The 14,964-nt window shown below is 69.8% G+C and overlaps 2 protein-coding genes across 2 annotated transcripts; one reads left to right on the top strand and one right to left on the bottom strand.

Moving 5' to 3' along the window:
• Positions 1 to 1,740: 1,740 nt before the first annotated feature.
• CD164L2 (CD164 molecule like 2) lies at positions 1,741 to 4,822 on the top strand (the record flags this gene model as incomplete). Its single annotated transcript, XM_084222855.1, has 5 exons — positions 1,741 to 1,825; positions 3,302 to 3,406; positions 3,738 to 3,815; positions 3,971 to 4,036; positions 4,653 to 4,822. 5 exons carry the CDS (start codon positions 1,741 to 1,743, stop codon positions 4,820 to 4,822), a joined length of 504 nt encoding a protein of 167 aa, XP_084078981.1.
• Positions 4,823 to 7,194: 2,372 nt separating this feature from the next.
• SYTL1 (synaptotagmin like 1) lies at positions 7,195 to 11,996 on the bottom strand (the record flags this gene model as incomplete). Its single annotated transcript, XM_084222844.1, has 14 exons — positions 7,195 to 7,334; positions 7,651 to 7,856; positions 7,929 to 8,028; positions 8,341 to 8,419; positions 8,484 to 8,645; positions 8,744 to 8,846; positions 8,923 to 9,089; positions 9,560 to 9,679; positions 9,952 to 10,043; positions 10,195 to 10,300; positions 10,554 to 10,593; positions 10,929 to 11,028; positions 11,361 to 11,506; positions 11,779 to 11,996. 14 exons carry the CDS (start codon positions 11,994 to 11,996, stop codon positions 7,195 to 7,197), a joined length of 1,779 nt encoding a protein of 592 aa, XP_084078970.1.
• Between the last annotated feature and the right edge of the window lie 2,968 nt (positions 11,997 to 14,964).

Below are 14,964 nucleotides of genomic sequence, written 5' to 3'. Positions count from 1 at the left end.
GGAACACACACACACACACACACACCACCCCTGTTCCTGCCTGCCTTAGCTGCTGGGGGTTGGGCACTGCATGATTTTGATGGGTAAATCCAGGGGAGCAGGACTGGCAGTGGAAAACACCCTCCCCCGAGGAGCTCGGGACCAAAGTGAGGGGATCCCCAGCAGCAGGTAAAGGGGGCGACCCTGCCCCCCCGATCAGCACCCCCGCGGGAGCAGACACCCTCCTGTTCCCACCATGGCATCCCTTCTTACCCTGGAGGTCTCCCCTCCCCGGGCGGGCAGCGCAGCTCCTGGACGGGCTTTGGGGGGCACGGCAGCCCCGGGCCGCCCTCCCCGCAGCGCGGGCTCCCCCCCGCCGGTGCCCGGGGCCGGCACTCACCTGCCGGGACGCGGGCCGGGCTGCCCGGCTGCCATGGGCGCCGCCGAGTTATAGTGACCGGGGCCGGGGGGGGGTGACTCACGGCCCCCCAGCCCCGCCGTGACGTCAATGGCGCGCCGGAGCCAATCAGCGCCCGCGCGGGCAGCGCGGGAGCGCGCGCGCCGCATAGTAATCGCCGCTCATTCATAAAAACAGCCCCCCCACCCCCGACCGGCCCCCGCCCGCCCGCCGCCCCCGAGGGACCCCCGAGCCCCCGAGGGACCCCCGAGCCCGGGTCACCGCCGAGCTGCGGGAGGGAACGAGGAACGCCGCTGGCTCGGCCCCCTCCCCGCAATGCGGAGGTCTGGGGGCTGTGGGGGGCCCGAGGATGGGTCTGGTCCTGCCCCCGCACCGCCGGGGCTGCGCGGCGCCCTCCCCTCCCCTCCCCTCCCCTCCCGCGGGGGATCCCCGTGGGACGTTCCCACAGCGGGCTGAATAATTCACGGCCCGGAGAAGCGGAAATGCCCGGCCGGGGGCTGCGGGAAGGGCTGCGGGGAGCGCTCCCCCCGGAGAGGAGGAGGAGGAGAGGAGGAAGGAGAGGGCTGCGCTCCTCCAGACTCTTCCCCCGCGCCGGTTCCTCGAAGCCCGCGCGTTTCGCTGGCGATGTGTCCTCGCCGAGGAGAGAGGGGGTCCCGATGAGCCCGGGCCGGGCTGCGGCTCTGCTGGGACCCCGCGGGAACCGGGAGACCCCGGTGGTCCCGGACACGGCCACGGCCGCGGCCGCCCCCTCGGAGCCCGGGCAGGGACCGGCCGGGGCCCCGGGAGGGGTCGGAGTGTCCCGGGCACGGGCCTGGAGCGGGCAGGGGGCGCGGACCGAGCGGGCAGGGGGCGCGGGGCGCTGGGCACAGGCCGGCTGCAGGCACACGGAGCGTGCAGGTGTGTACAGGGCGTGCAGGATGTGCAGGTGTGCGGTGTATGCAGTGTACGAGTGTGTACAGGTGTGTTCACTTGTGTACAGATGTGTACAGGTGTGTTCACTTGTGTACAGGTGTGTACAGGTGTGCACAGGTGTGCACAGGTGTGCACAGGGGGTGCAGGTAGGCAGTCCGGGCAGCCCCGGCTCTCCCACGGCCGATGGGTGGGTCGGTGGGTGTGTGGGTGTGATGGGGGGGCCGCCCCCCGTGGGAGCCCCCCCAGCCCCGGGCCGGGCCCGCCGGGGCGGGGCGGGGCGGGACGAGGCGGGGCCGCCCCCCCCTCCCCCGCCGCCGCCGGGGCCGCCTCCCGCGGGCGCGCATCTGCTCCGCTCCGCTCTCCCGGGAGATCCGCGGACACACCTCCGCTGGGACCGTGCCGAGCCGGGCCGAGCCGAGCCGGGCCGGGCCATGGCCCCGCCGGGTGCCGCGGCGCTGCGCTGCGCGCTCCTGTGCGCGCTGCTCTGCGCGCACGGACCCGCTCCCACCCGCGCAGGTACGGCGGGGGGCGCGGGAGGGGAGCCCGGGCCTTCGCGGCTTCGGGGCAGCTGAACTTTTTTGTGGGGGTTGTTTTTTTCCCAGGGGTTCTCTCGCCCCCGCGGGACTCGGTCGCCCGACCTTGTTTTGGGGGAGAGGGACCCCTGCTCCGCTGCCAGCCGTGCTCGGGGGGCTGGGACCCCCGAGGGCCAGGGGGTGCGCTGGGCTGCAGAGGGACGAGCGGCGAGCAGGGTCCGAGCTCCTCCCCAAAAAGTGTGGGTCTCTCGTGGTGGGGAGAGGGGGAGCGGAGCCGTCTCCTCCTTCCCGAGGTGCTGCTGCAACTCCGGGCATTAATTATGCAAACCCCAGGCTTCCTTCTGCTCCCCCTCTCCCATCCCCCGGCTGCTGCAGGGAGACCTTTCCACCCTGACTTATCCCAGGGGCCCCACGCGTGTTCCCGGAGCACCCCCGGGAGCGGGGCTGCCCCCGGCCGCCCCCTCCCTCCCCACACCTGACGGCAGGAGCGGGAGTTGACAGCGCTGGGCTCGAACGTCTGTTCCTGCGCCTGCCGCGATAAAAATAAATTATAAACCTGCCTAAACCCTTGCGAACAAAGTCCTACTTTCCCATTGGCTCCCGGCAGGTCTCCAAATGCTGGAGGGGGGGCCGGCGGCGTGCCCACCTCCCCCTCCCGTAGCCATGGCAATGGGGCCGCAGCATCTCCGCTTCCTGCCTTACGCCACCAGTTGCCCCCTTGGCTTTTCCTGGCAAAGAAGGGAAGGGGCTTTCCTTCCAGCCGTGCATGGGTTTTGGGAGCCCCTCAAAGCTGGGGGGCTGCAGCGGTGGCTCCAAAGGGAAGCGCTGCCGGCAGGGGTGCCCTGTGCCTGCTCCGTGCCCTGGGGAACGCCGGCCCGCAGCAGCCTCCTGCGAGCCCTGCCAGGAGGGTTTGCCCGGAGAGCCTGAAGCACACCCAGCGTGGGGAGCGGCTCCCGGCTCCTTCCCGGGACGGGGAAACGCGGGACGCGGGGCGGGCAGCGCTCCCGCAGCCTCCCTCGGCAGCCAGCGCTGTAAATTAATGATGAGCGCGGGTGGGGGAAGAGCAGCTCGGCAAACACGCGGGTGACTCACCGCCTCCCCGGGCGGGGAACGGGGGTCCCGCGGGATGGCCTGGGCGGGCAGAGGGGCGGCACTGCCCGGGTAACCCCCACCGGCTGGTGCTGCTGCTCCATCTCGTTCCAGCCTCCGCCGAAGGATCCCAGATGCCCGTGCCGGGGATGTTTCCTGCGTTGTGGGTGCTGGGGGAGCCCTGTGTGAGCTGGGTGGGTGCTGGCAGCTGTCGGGTCCCCTCACTGGATGCTACGAACACCCCACGGGGACGGGTTTGGTGCTATGGAATGGGCCTTCATCCCTCCTGCTGCACCATCAGAATTGCCCCTCCATGGGGCTGGGGGTCCAGCCCCCTCCCCAGTGCTGCAGGGGCCTTTCCCTTTGGCAGGAGAGTGTGGCAAGCTGAGGTCCTGCGAGCTGTGCACAGCCAGCAGCCACTCCCACAACGGCACCGCCTGCGTCTGGGTGGGCTGCGGGACCCCCGAGGAGCCAGGTGAGGGGCTCGGCTGGGTGGGCACAGCGAGGGGCTCTCAGCAGCCCTCCCCAGCCCCTGTCAGTGCACCGGGGCCGTGCCCGGGGGGTGTTGGCTCTCAGCACCCTTGGGTGCCCAGTCCCAGCTGCTTTCACCATCTCAGCTGCTCCCAAAGGCCCTGCCGGGGGCTCTGAGCAGCTCTGAGCCCCCTCCCAGACCCTCGGGTGGATGCCCACTCCAGGAACAAAACCTCCTCGTCCCAACCCCTCAGGTGCCCCGGGCAGCCCTGAGCCTGAGCAGCAGTGGCTGCCCTGCTTGGGATCCCTGGAAAACTCTGCTCCTCTTCCTCCAGGAGCCGGGAGCTGCGTGCAGAGAGGCTCAGCAGTGCCGGGGACCTGTGCACTCTACAACAGCAGCGCCCTGTGCCGAGGTAACCCCGCAGCCCAGACCCCCAGACCCTTTGGGACAGAGGTGCTGCTGTGGGGCCAGGGCCAGGGGGTGAAATCCCACCAGGGCTGCTGGGGTGTGTGGCAATGTCCCCTGCCACCCCTTTTACGCCCTTCCCTCTGTCCCTGCCTTCTCTAGCACTGAAGTCCCACACAGAAGAGCCTCCAGAATCCCATAGCAAGGAGCCAGTGACACACTCCACAAGTGAGTGGGTCTGGGGAGGGATGGGAGGCAGTGGGATGGGGGTCCTGGATGCCCCAGGGACCAGTGAGTTGTCCCAGCAAGGCTCTTCCCTCTCTAGCTCACATCCCTTTGGGAGGGACGAGCGGAGCTGACCTTGGTGTTGGGCCAGTGGATGTCCCCACTGTCCCAGGTCAGAGGCCTGTCCCTGTTCCCTCTCTGCACTGGGCAATGCAGTGGCTCGTGGCACCCATCAGCCCTCCAGGAGCAAGCCCTGATTCCAGCCCTGCTGGGAATCGCTGCCAGCTCCAGCCTGGCTGGGAGTGGAGCAGGAGCCTCTTCCAGTAAGGGGCAACTGGAGAGCGCAGCGGGAAACCGGAGCCTGGAGCCTGCTGAATTATTGATCCACTGGGATCTTCTTGCTGCTGGCTCCTTTCCTGCAGCTCCAGCTGCTCTGGGAAGGGGCTGAGCCCGTCCCAAGAGCCACGGATTGGTGGGGACATCCCAGCCCCAAGCTGGGGGCTGCCATCCCTCCCTGAGCAGCCACCCCAAATCCCCTCTCTTTGGTGTTCCCATCTGCACTCAGGGGTGCCAGCAGCACCCACGGCTCCCCAAACCCCCCGTTTCCCCTGGCCCCCAGGGACCACCACCACCAGTGCCCCGCTGACGGGCAGCCCCGAGTTCCACGCGCCCGGCTTCGACACGGCGAGCTTCATCGGGGGCATGGTGCTGGTGCTGTGCGTGCAGGCCGTGGCCTTCTTCCTCTTCAAGTTCATCAAGTCCAAGGACAGCACCTACCAAACGCTGTAAGGGACCCCCGTGCTCCCCCGGGATCCAGGAGGGAGGGGCGCCGGGCCAAGCCCATCCTACAGCCGGGACTGTGTCACCTGGGGAGGGTCCGTGTCCCCACGGTCCTGTGTCCCCACTGTGCTGTGTCCCCACTGTGCTGTGTCCCCACTGTCCTGTGTCCCCACTGTCCTGTGACCCCACTGTGCTGTGTCCCCACTGTGCTGAGTCCTCACTGTGCTGTGTCCCCACTGTGCTGTGTCCCCACTGTCCTGTGTCCCCACTGTCCTGTGTCCCCACTGTCCTGTGTCCCCACTGTGCTGTGTCCCCACTGTGCTGTGTCCCGTGGCTCTTTGTGCCAGTCTGTCCCCACACTGCAGGGGATGATTTGGGACATGGACGGGTTCTCGTCCCCCTGCCTGTCCCCTTGTCTGGCTGTCCTGCCTCCTCTGTCTGTCTGTCTGTCTGGCTGTGTCCTGGCTCTGAGCCCCCTGGGGGCAGGAGGGTCCCAGATGTGTCCCTGGGAGCTGCCAGGTGGGCTCGGTGCTGTCCCCTCACCCCGGGGTGGCTGTGTCTGATGTGGGGCCGTGCCCCCTCTCTCTTTCCTTCCACGCTGCCAGAGAGGACAACCAGTAGGTGCTGGGTGCTGGGCAGAGGGGAGGGGGTGTCCCCCCACCCCCAGAGCTTCACCCTTGCCTCGCACCTCCCCGGGCAGAGCGGGGCGCGGGCCCTCCCTCCTGGTCTGCATGACGGGTGTTTCCCAACTGGTTTTGCTGTTTCCTGTCAGTTGTTAGGGAAGGAAAGGAAGGGGGTGCCCCCTCTCCTCCTTTCTGGCATGGAGCCCCCAGGGGGGCAGCCCCATAGAGCCCCTTCTGCCACCTGAGTGCCCCCAGCCTCACCCTGAGCCTCCTTGTCAGCACGGGAACCACAGGGCTCCCAGTTTGGCCCCAGTTTGGCCCCAGCAGCCCCCTTCCCACTCTCAGCACCCCCTGCCCCACTGCCTCCCCACAGCCTTGAGGCTGGTGGGGCCGGGGGTCCCCTCTTCCCCTCGTGGGCTCCCGGGTGTTTTCGCTGTGGCATTTTGGCCGGAGCACCCGGCCGTGCCCTGATCCCCCCGTGCCCGCCAGAGGAGTGGAGCCAGGGCCTTGCTGTGTGCTTTTGCTGTGCCTCTGTGTGCTCTGGGGGGGCTGGGGGCGTCCCTCGCCCCCACCCTCTTTCTGTGTGCTGTTTTGGGGAGGGGGCAGCGTGTCGTGTGCTGTGGGGTGACGCTTGTAGCTCGGGCTGCCCCCATTAAACTCTGCCAGGCGGTGTCTGTGTCGTGTCCAGGGGTTGCTGTGGCTGGGGGGGTGCAGGGGATCCCCCCTCCCTCCGGTGCAGTCCAACCCTCCCCCACGGTGTGGGTGGGCACTGGGACACCTCCACCCCCTCCCTGGGGGCTCTGAGGGTCTGGGGCCCCCAGGGTGAAGCCCCCAGGACCTTTCCTGCTACGTCTCCTCTCTGTCCAACGCACCAGGATCTGAGCTCCCTCCAGGCCGGGGGGCGCTGTCCCCGTCCCCCCCAGGTGAAGAGGCCACCGCTGGTGTCTCCCTGCCTGCGGCCGGACTGTCCCCCCTGCGCAGCCCCCCACCACGACTATGCAAAGCCAGGACCCCGGGTGGGACCGGGGATGCTCCGGGGGTCTCGGCCCCCCGGCTGCTCCAGGGGTGCAGCTGGACTGGGGGGCTCCTCCAGCCCTGAATTCCACCTTGGCCCCCCCGTGCTTGCCAGACGCCCAGGGGACCCAGGGCGCCCAGGGATCAGAGGACACGGCCACGGGGGGCAGTGGGGGACCCCTCACTGGGCAGAGCCCCAGCTGGAACAGGGGGGACAGAAACCAATAAAGGATTTTCCTGTAGTTTCTGGTGTCTGTGTCATTGTCACCCCGCAGCCCCAGCAGTGGGGCTGTCCTGGGAGATTCTGGTTGCAAAAACGCCTTTGTGGGCTTGGCTGTTCTCCCACAGGGTGGGACTGGTGGGTGGCCCCAAGCGACTCCAGTCCCCCCAGTGACCAGTGACTGGGAACACTGTGGGTGTCCCAGGGGGACAGGGCAGCCCAGGGTGGGGTATCCCAGTAAGAAAAGGGGCATCCTGGCAGAGCAGTGCCCCCAGGGGCTGGGGGGACGGGGATGGAGGGCACAGCCCCACACTGGGAGCAGCAGGACGCAGCAGCTCCAGCCCCACAGGGCATGCTGGCCAGTGCAATAAACAGCCCCCAGATGTGCCCACAGCAATAAAAAGCCGCCAGATGTGCCCTCTGGTGCCACTTCATTGCTGCTGGGAGGGGAGGGCACAGACCCCAGCCCGCACAGCGCCGGCCCAGGCCCCGCAGTCCCGCCGGCCCCGGCGGCTCCTCGGGGGCTACGCCCGGGGCACCAGGTCGGTCCGCAGGGGCAGCAGCGCCTCCACCCAGCGCCCGGGCTGCTGCAGCAGCTGCGCCCACACGCCCTGCTCCTCGGCCGTCGAGTCCATCCAGCCCACGGGCAGCCCGTAGCTGCTGCCTGCGGGGAGAGCACCCCGTCAGCGCCGGGGGCTGGGGACACCCCAGGGGCTGGGGACACCCCTGGAGGGCTGGGGCTGGGGACACCCCAGGGCTGGGGACACCCCGGGAGCTGGGGACACCCTAGAGGGGCTGGGGACACCCCCGGGGGGCTGGGGCTGGGGACACCCCGGGGGCTGGGGACACCCTAGAGGGGCTGGGGACACCCCCGGGGGGCTGGGGCTGGGGACACCCCGGGGCTGGGGACACCCCGGGGGCTGGGGACACCCCGGGGGCTGGGGACACCCCCGAGGGGCCGGGGCCACCGCTGCTCTCACCTGTGCCCAGGCTGAGGCGGATGCCGCCCAGCTGGCGCTTGGAGAAGGCTTCGTGGTGCCAGAGGGTGAACTCGGCACAGGCCTCGGCCAGGTCCCTGGCCTGGAAGCCGTCGTACACCATGGTGTGGTTGAAGAGGGGGTTCAGGCTCCGCTTCACCACCCGCGTCTTCTGCCGGCTGGCCTTGCTGTCGTCCGGCAGCACGTAGCTGGGGTGACACTGGGCTCAGGGGACACCCCGGCTGCCCTCGGGTGCCCCCCGGCGTCACCCCCACCCTTACCACTGCACGAAGGCGTCCACGGTGCCGCTCTGCAGCGGGATGAGGCCCTGAGCATCCTTCACCCAGATGTGCAGCTCGCCCGTGGGTGGCATCCCCCCTCCTGCGGGCCAGAGGGGTCAGGGCACGCTGCCACGCCAGGGGTCAGGGCACCCTGCCACGCCAGGGGTCAGGGCACCCTGCCACGCCAGGGGTCAGGGCACCCTGCATGCCAGGGCTCAGGGCACCCTGCCATGCCAGGGGTCAGGGCACGCTGCCATGCCAGGGGTCAGGGCACGCTGCCACGCCAGGGGTCAGGGCACGCTGCCATGCCAGGGGTCAGGGCACCCTGCCATGCCAGGGGTCAGGGCACGCTGCCATGCCAGGGGTCAGGGCACGCTGCCATGCCCCCCCCGCTGCCCCCGGCCCCTCTCACCTTCCGAGCCGGCGGGGATGAACTTGAGCGCCAGGTTGAGGCTGCCGCGGCTGGCCAGGCCGTCCGAGGGGATGGGCATCTGAGGAGCAGGGGGGTTACGGGGGCACTGCACCCGCGGGGGGCTCGGGAGGTGGGGGGCTCACCCGTGGCTGGAGACTGAACCACTCGGGCCGTGTGTTGGCCCAGTCCCAGGTGGCCAGGGCCACCTCCACCTCGCCCAGGAACAGGTTCCTGCCCAGGCTGTCGTGGTGCCACACGGAGAGGTTCAGGGTCCGGCCCTGCAGGTCCCTCTTCTCCAGCTTGTACTGGTGGGGAGGGGACACAGGGTGAGATTAGCCGTCCCCACCCATCCAACTGGAACCACGGGGACCCTCCAAAGCCTCCCCAAAGGAGGGCCAGAAACCTTGAGGGTCTCGTTGAAGACGGGATCCAAGCTCCTCTTCCTCACCGCGGTCTTGCGCTTGCTGCGGTTGGACTTGTCGGGCAGCAGGTAGGTCTTGATGTACCTGGGGCCGAGAAACGAGCTGGGGCAGTGGGGCCAGGGGGGCATCCCGGGCAGCGCCGCGGGGCCGGGGCACTCACGGGTCCGAGCGCTGCTTCTTGGCCTCGGCCAGCTGGCGGCAGCGCAGGACGTGCACCTGCAGCTCCTTCTCGGCCGCCTGGTAGCGCAGGGAGAACTGCACGCAGCCCCGCACGGCCACCCGGCCCAGCTCCCCCTCGCTGTACAGGCTCATCAGGCTCCCGCTCAGCTGGGGAAACAGCCAGGGGGCTGGGGAGGTGCCCACCCTGCCCCAGAACAAACCCCAGCCCCAGTTCCAGCGCCACTCACAGCCCCAGCCCCAGGCCAAACCCAGCCCCAGTCAAACCCAGCCCCAGTTCAAATCCAGTCCCATTCCCAGCCCCATTTCCATTCCCAGTCACATTCCCAGCCCTGTTCCCAGTCCCGTTCCCAGTCCCGTTCCCATTCCCATTCCCATTCCCATTCCCATTCCCATTCCCAGCCCCATTCCCAGTCCCATTCCCAGCCCTATTCTCATTCCCAGTCCCATTCCCAGTCCCATTCCCAGCCCCATTCCCATTCCCAGCCCCATTCCCAGCCCCAGTCCCATTCCCGTTCCCATTCCCAGTCCCATTCCCAGTCCCATTCCCATTCCCATTCCCATTCCCATTCCCAGTCCCGTTCCCATTCCCGTTCCCAGTCCCGTTCCCAGTCCCGTACTGTGGAGGAGCTGAGGCTGGACACGGAGGAGCTGGTGCTCAGCAGGCTCGGGGGGGTGTGGCCGTTCTGTGGGGACAGTGGGTCTGGGGGCGTCTGATCCGTCTGGGGCGTCTCTGGTCTCTGGAAATGCAAAGAGGGGTCAGCACCCCCCCTTGGGCCCCCAGACCCACTGAGGACACCCAGCTCCCGGCAGTGCCTGGTGCTTGGGTACAGCCCATGCTGTGCTGGCTTTGTCCAGTCCCCCCAGGTCCCCAAAACCCCCACAGACACCTGCAGACCCCAAAACCCCCCACACCCCTTCCAAAACTCCTTACAACCCTCTCCAGCCCCCCCAATCCCATACAGCCCCTCCAGTTCCATACAGCCCCACCAACCCCCAGCCCCCATCCCACCTGCCCAGCGCTGTGTGCCGAGTCCGGCTCCTCCTCCTCCTCCTCATCCTCCTCCGTGCTGCTCGAGCCGAGGGAGGGACCTCCCGTGTCACCTGCAAGGACAAGGGGTGGGTGGGGGTCCAGGTCAGCAGGGTGGGCAGGAGGGGGATCCCTTGAAGGGCCGCAGTGGGGGGCAGGAGGAGGCTGGCAAGTGATGGGGGGCTCCAGCCCCCAGCCCCCCAGCACCGACCCCATCCCACTCACCTGGGGGGGGCTGGGCCGGGCTGTCCTGCTCCTCCCGGGGGACGTCACCCTGCAGCATGGGCTGTGACCTCGGGGTCCCCTCCACGGCCAGGCTGGGGGGGCTGGGCTGTGAGGGAAAGGGTCAGAAAGGGACCCTGGGCCCCCCTCCTCCCCCATCAGCTCCCCCAGCCCTCCCCTCCCTCTGTGCTCCTGGGGACAGGATGAGGGATGACCCAAGGGACACCCCTGGGACAATTTGTGGGACATTTCCCATCACTCCCAGTGCAGCACAATCCTGGGATGGCACTGGGGGTGCTGCAGGGTGAACCCCACCCATCACCTGGGTTCAGGTGCTGCTCCACCCCCCAGCAGGGACCCACCTGGGGCTCAGTGGTCTCCTGTGCCTCCTCGGGGGGGGAACTGCAGGAAGAGACCACCGTTAGTTTGGCCTAGATGGTGTTCAGCCAGACACCAGGACAGTGGGAGACACTGGGATAAGGGACAGATGGACAGATGGACACTGGGATGGTGGACAGACAGATGCTGGGATGGTGGGAGACAGTGGTGGACAGATGGTGGAAAGCCAGGCCCTGGAATGATGGACAGATGGGCAGACACCAGCCCTGCACCATCCCCTCCACCGGGGCTTCTGCCCCCTCCAGCCCCTTGAGCCACCCCCAGTGGGTACCAGGGGGATGCCACCAGCCCCGGGGCACCTGCGGGGTGACACTCTTCCTTCCTTCCTTCCTCCTCACCTCTCGTCCGTCTCCAACGCACCATCCTCATCCTCCCTCTCCTCTGCCAGTGGCTCATCAATGGCCTCCAGGCTGGGGCCGCGCTCCAGCTCCCCCGGCCCTGGGGACACCGGGGAGCTCAGCGGCCGAGCCCTGTCCCCCGGCCCTGGGGACACCGGGGAGCTCAGCGGCCGAGCCCTGTCCCCCCGCCCTGGGGACACCAGGGAGCTCAGCGGCCGAGCCCTGTCCCCCCGCCCTGGGGACACCAGGGAGCTCAGCGGCCGAGCCCTGTCCCCCCGGCCCTGGGGACACCGGGGAGCTCAGCGGCCGAGCCCTGTCCCCCCGGCCCTGGGGACACCAGGGAGCTCAGCGGCCGAGCCCTGTCTCCCGGCCCTGGGGACCCCAGGGAGCCCCCTCCCCCGTTCCCGGCGCTCCCCAGCGCCCCTCGCCTACCCCGGGGCCGCCTCCTGCGGCGGATGGAGGCTCGGACCAGGTCGGAGCCCAGCTGGTGCTGGTGGCGCTGGGCGCGGGCGTCGCAGAACCAGTCCCCGGTGAGGCTCCGCAGCCGCGCCGGGTCCGACACCGACTTGCGGAGTTTGCTGGTGGGCGGGAAGGGACATCGGGACCCCCACGCTGGCGCTGCCATCGGCCCGTGTGGCACTGCCCAGAGCCTCCCCAGCCGATGGAGCGGCCCCAGCAGCCAACCCCCCCTCCAGGGCCTGTGGGACCCTCGGTGCTGGTGTGACCCCATCCCCGGTGGGCAGGGGACCCTCGGCCCGGCTGCTCGGTCCCCCGGGGGGACCCCATGGAACTGCTGCTGGGGGCCCCACGCTGTCCCCAAGGGTGACACCGGCAGGGACCCCCAGCCCACCTGATGCGGCCCTCCTCCCGCCGGCGGAGCTGCCAGTCCCGCTGCAGCACCCGGGCGATGGAGCTCCGCTCCTCCTCCGTCAGGAAGCTCAGGTCCAGCAGCTCGGGCTGCAGCGCCATGCGGGGCGGCGGGGACAGCCCGGGGACAGCCCGCGGGGCTGGCCCGGCTGGGGACACGGGCTGCTCAGCGTGCCGGGCGTGCACCAGCGATGCCAGCATCTGGAGAGGCAGCTGGGGGCCGCTGGGGGGGATCCCCCCCGCTCATCCCGCTGGAAGGACAAGGGGGCGAGCTCAGCCCGCACCCCCCGCACACCCCCGCGACCCCCCGGCCACGAACGAGGAGCCGGCCGGCGCCCAGGGTGCCCGGAGGAGGGCGCGGGCAGCCCGGGGACACCGCGCCGCTCCTCCCGCTGCCGGCTCCGCGCCAGGCCAGCCCTGCCCGCGGCCGCTGTTTGCCCAGCGTGTTTGCTCAGGGCTGGCTCTGCCCCTGCCGCTTTCCCAGGGATTCACCGGCTGCCAGGGCGCACGGACAGATGGCAGAAGGGGCTTGGCTGCCCCACCATGGGCTGAGCCCGAACCGGGCTGAGACCGTGCTCAGCCCATCACATCTCCCAGAGGGGTCTTGCCCCATGCCCGGCGCTGCCTCAGCGCGGCCCTTCCTGTCCCCGGTGTTGGGAAAGCGCTGCCTGGTGTCACCGAGGGCAGGAAATTGCAGCAGCCGTGGGGCAGGACCAGCCTGAACCCCCCGGGCACCCCCCAGGTTCCTGGGCACCCACAGAGCCAAGCCTTGGGGTGTCCCACGGGTGGCCCTGTCCCAGCCTGTGCCCAGCCCCTCCGAGGGTCCTTTCCCTGCCCCACAGGTGCCCTGGGGGAGAGAGCCCCCAGCCCAAGCCCCCAGCCCAGGACCTGAGCATAATGGATGCCAACCCCGCCGCAGCAAACCAGCACCAGGGAACCCCCCGGCACACACAGGGAACCCCAACACCCCCTGCCCCCCTCGGGGCGACCTGGGACACCCACCAGCCCCCCGCCCCCGACATCGGCCTGGGAGGGGTCTCGGGGGGCACGAACCGGCTCTCCCCGGGGCTGGGGTGATGCTGCCGCTGTCTCCCCGCCGCAGCCGCTCGTATCCTGTTTACTGCCGGCACACGGGGGGGTCCCCCCACCCCGGAACAGAGCCACCACCTAAAAATGTCACCTAAGTCTGAGCCAGGCGCTGCTGCGGTGCCCCGTTCCCGCGGGGTCCCCAAAACCGAGCCGTGAAGGAGCGGCAGAGCCCCGCCGGTGCGCAGGGGGGTGCCGGGCACCGGGCCCCCCACCCCGCACGGGGCACCAGTCAAACCAGTTAAACCTCCCCGACGAGCCGCGGCTGGGGGTTGCACGCCCCCCTTTTCTCATTGCAGGCAGCCCCAAGATGGAGGGGGAGGGGGGGAGAAACACCCCCAGGCCCCCTCCCCAAAGTGCACCCAGGGCCAGCCCCTCCCGGGTGAGCCCCCAGCCCCCAGGCAGGTCCCAGTCGCCTGGAACACAGCCCAGGGCTGCCCGGACCCCCTCGCCTCCTCCCGGCACCAGGGACCCGTCCCGGGGGCCTCAGACCCGGGCCAGAGCCAGGTCTGTCACAGCGGGGGGACAAGAGGAGTCACCCCTCAAAGGCGGAGCCCCCAGCCCACGCTCCCCCCGGGGGCACAGGGAGGAGGGTGTGCGCAGCCCCGGAGCGGGGCAGAGGAGCGGGGCCAGCCCCCGGCCCCGGCTCGGCCCCACGCCCCCCTTACCTGCCCAGGTGGGGGGGTCTCCGCGGCTCGGCGCCCCCCAGCACCCCTCGGGGACCCGGTGGGTGCGCGGTGCCCCCGGCCCGGCCGGTGCTGTGCCCGGGGTGACTCAACCGCAGCCCTGCGAGCGCCTCCGCGCCCGGCGGCACGAAAGCAGGGACTGGAGCCAGCAGCACCCGCCGGACGGGACTGAACTGGGCTGAACTGGGCTGAACTGGGAGGCGTCAGCGCCTGGGAAGGGGTGGCGCAGCGGGGATGCGCCCTGGGACGGGGGGACCCCAAGCCTGGTGGAGACTCCAAGGGTGTGGAAAAGGGGACGGGGGGGGACACGTCCCACCCTGGTGTCACACGGGGGGCTGGGGGCAGGATGTGGCTCTGGGGCTCCTGGGAGAGCGCCTGGGCCGCCCTGGGGCAACTGGGGAGACTGGTCTGTGCTGGGCATGGGGGAGCAGTACGCCTGCCCCTCTGCAGCACCCTGAAGCCCCCACCCCAAAAGCCCAGTGTGGAGCCTCAGGTCCCTGGGGCTTGGCAGGACCCCATCCCCCCGGCTGTCCTCGGCTCCACGGCCCCCACCCCATAATGCATTCCCGGCCCACGAGACGGCCCCAGCCCCCTCCTCAAACCGGGGTTCCCCCATCCCCTCCCACCCCAGCCCACGGCTCCCCCAGCCCCACAATCTCTGTCCCACGGGTACATCCAGCCCCACCGCCCCCATCCTGTCTGAATGGCCGGGGGTCCTGAGCAGCCGGGACCACCCTGGGCGCTCAGCCCCACGCAGGATGGGGCCAGCAGTGCCAGGCAGGGATAAACCCCGGGCAGGAGCACCCCAGCGGGACCTGTGCCTCAGTTTCCCTCCATGCCAGAGGGCGAGCAGCCGGCTGGGGGTGGGGGACAGGCTCCCGCCCAGCTCTAATGTGACATGGCAGCACTTAACGAGCACAGGACCGCAAGAAAAGGGGATTATTTTTAGCCTGGTGTCTCAGGAAATGAGACTTCAGCAGCGGCTTCGTGTGTCTGTCCGTGGGCCACTCCCCTCCCCGTCCCCTTGCAGGGCGCTCGCTGCTCAGCTCTGGGGGCTCCCAGAGGAGGGGGATCCCCTCAGTCCCAGGGGTGTCCTGGCCATGCAGCCAGGCCTCTGCAGAGGGACAGTGGTGTGGGGACACCTGAGTCCCCACAGGGCTTCTGGTGGGCTGGGGCTCAGCTCTGGTCCCCCGGGTGGGCACCAAGCCCTTGCTGGGCACCCTGGACCCTTTGCTCTGCACACCCAGAGTGAGGAGCGGGTATGGGGGGAGGAGGGCGTGAGGAGAAGCGGGACACATCCTGCAGCGTGTGCCACCCCATCCCTGGTGACCCAGAGGTGCAGTGAGTGTGCTGGCTCTCAGCCACAGCCTCGGGTGCTGGGGATGGAGGCTGCACCA

The sequence above is a fragment of the Fringilla coelebs genome (genome assembly GCF_963513975.1).
Source record: "Fringilla coelebs genome assembly, chromosome: 28".
Lineage (NCBI taxonomy): Eukaryota > Metazoa > Chordata > Aves > Passeriformes > Fringillidae > Fringilla > Fringilla coelebs.
Note: the sequence above shows the minus strand (reverse complement) of the source record. Positions and strands in the feature narration are given on the sequence as shown.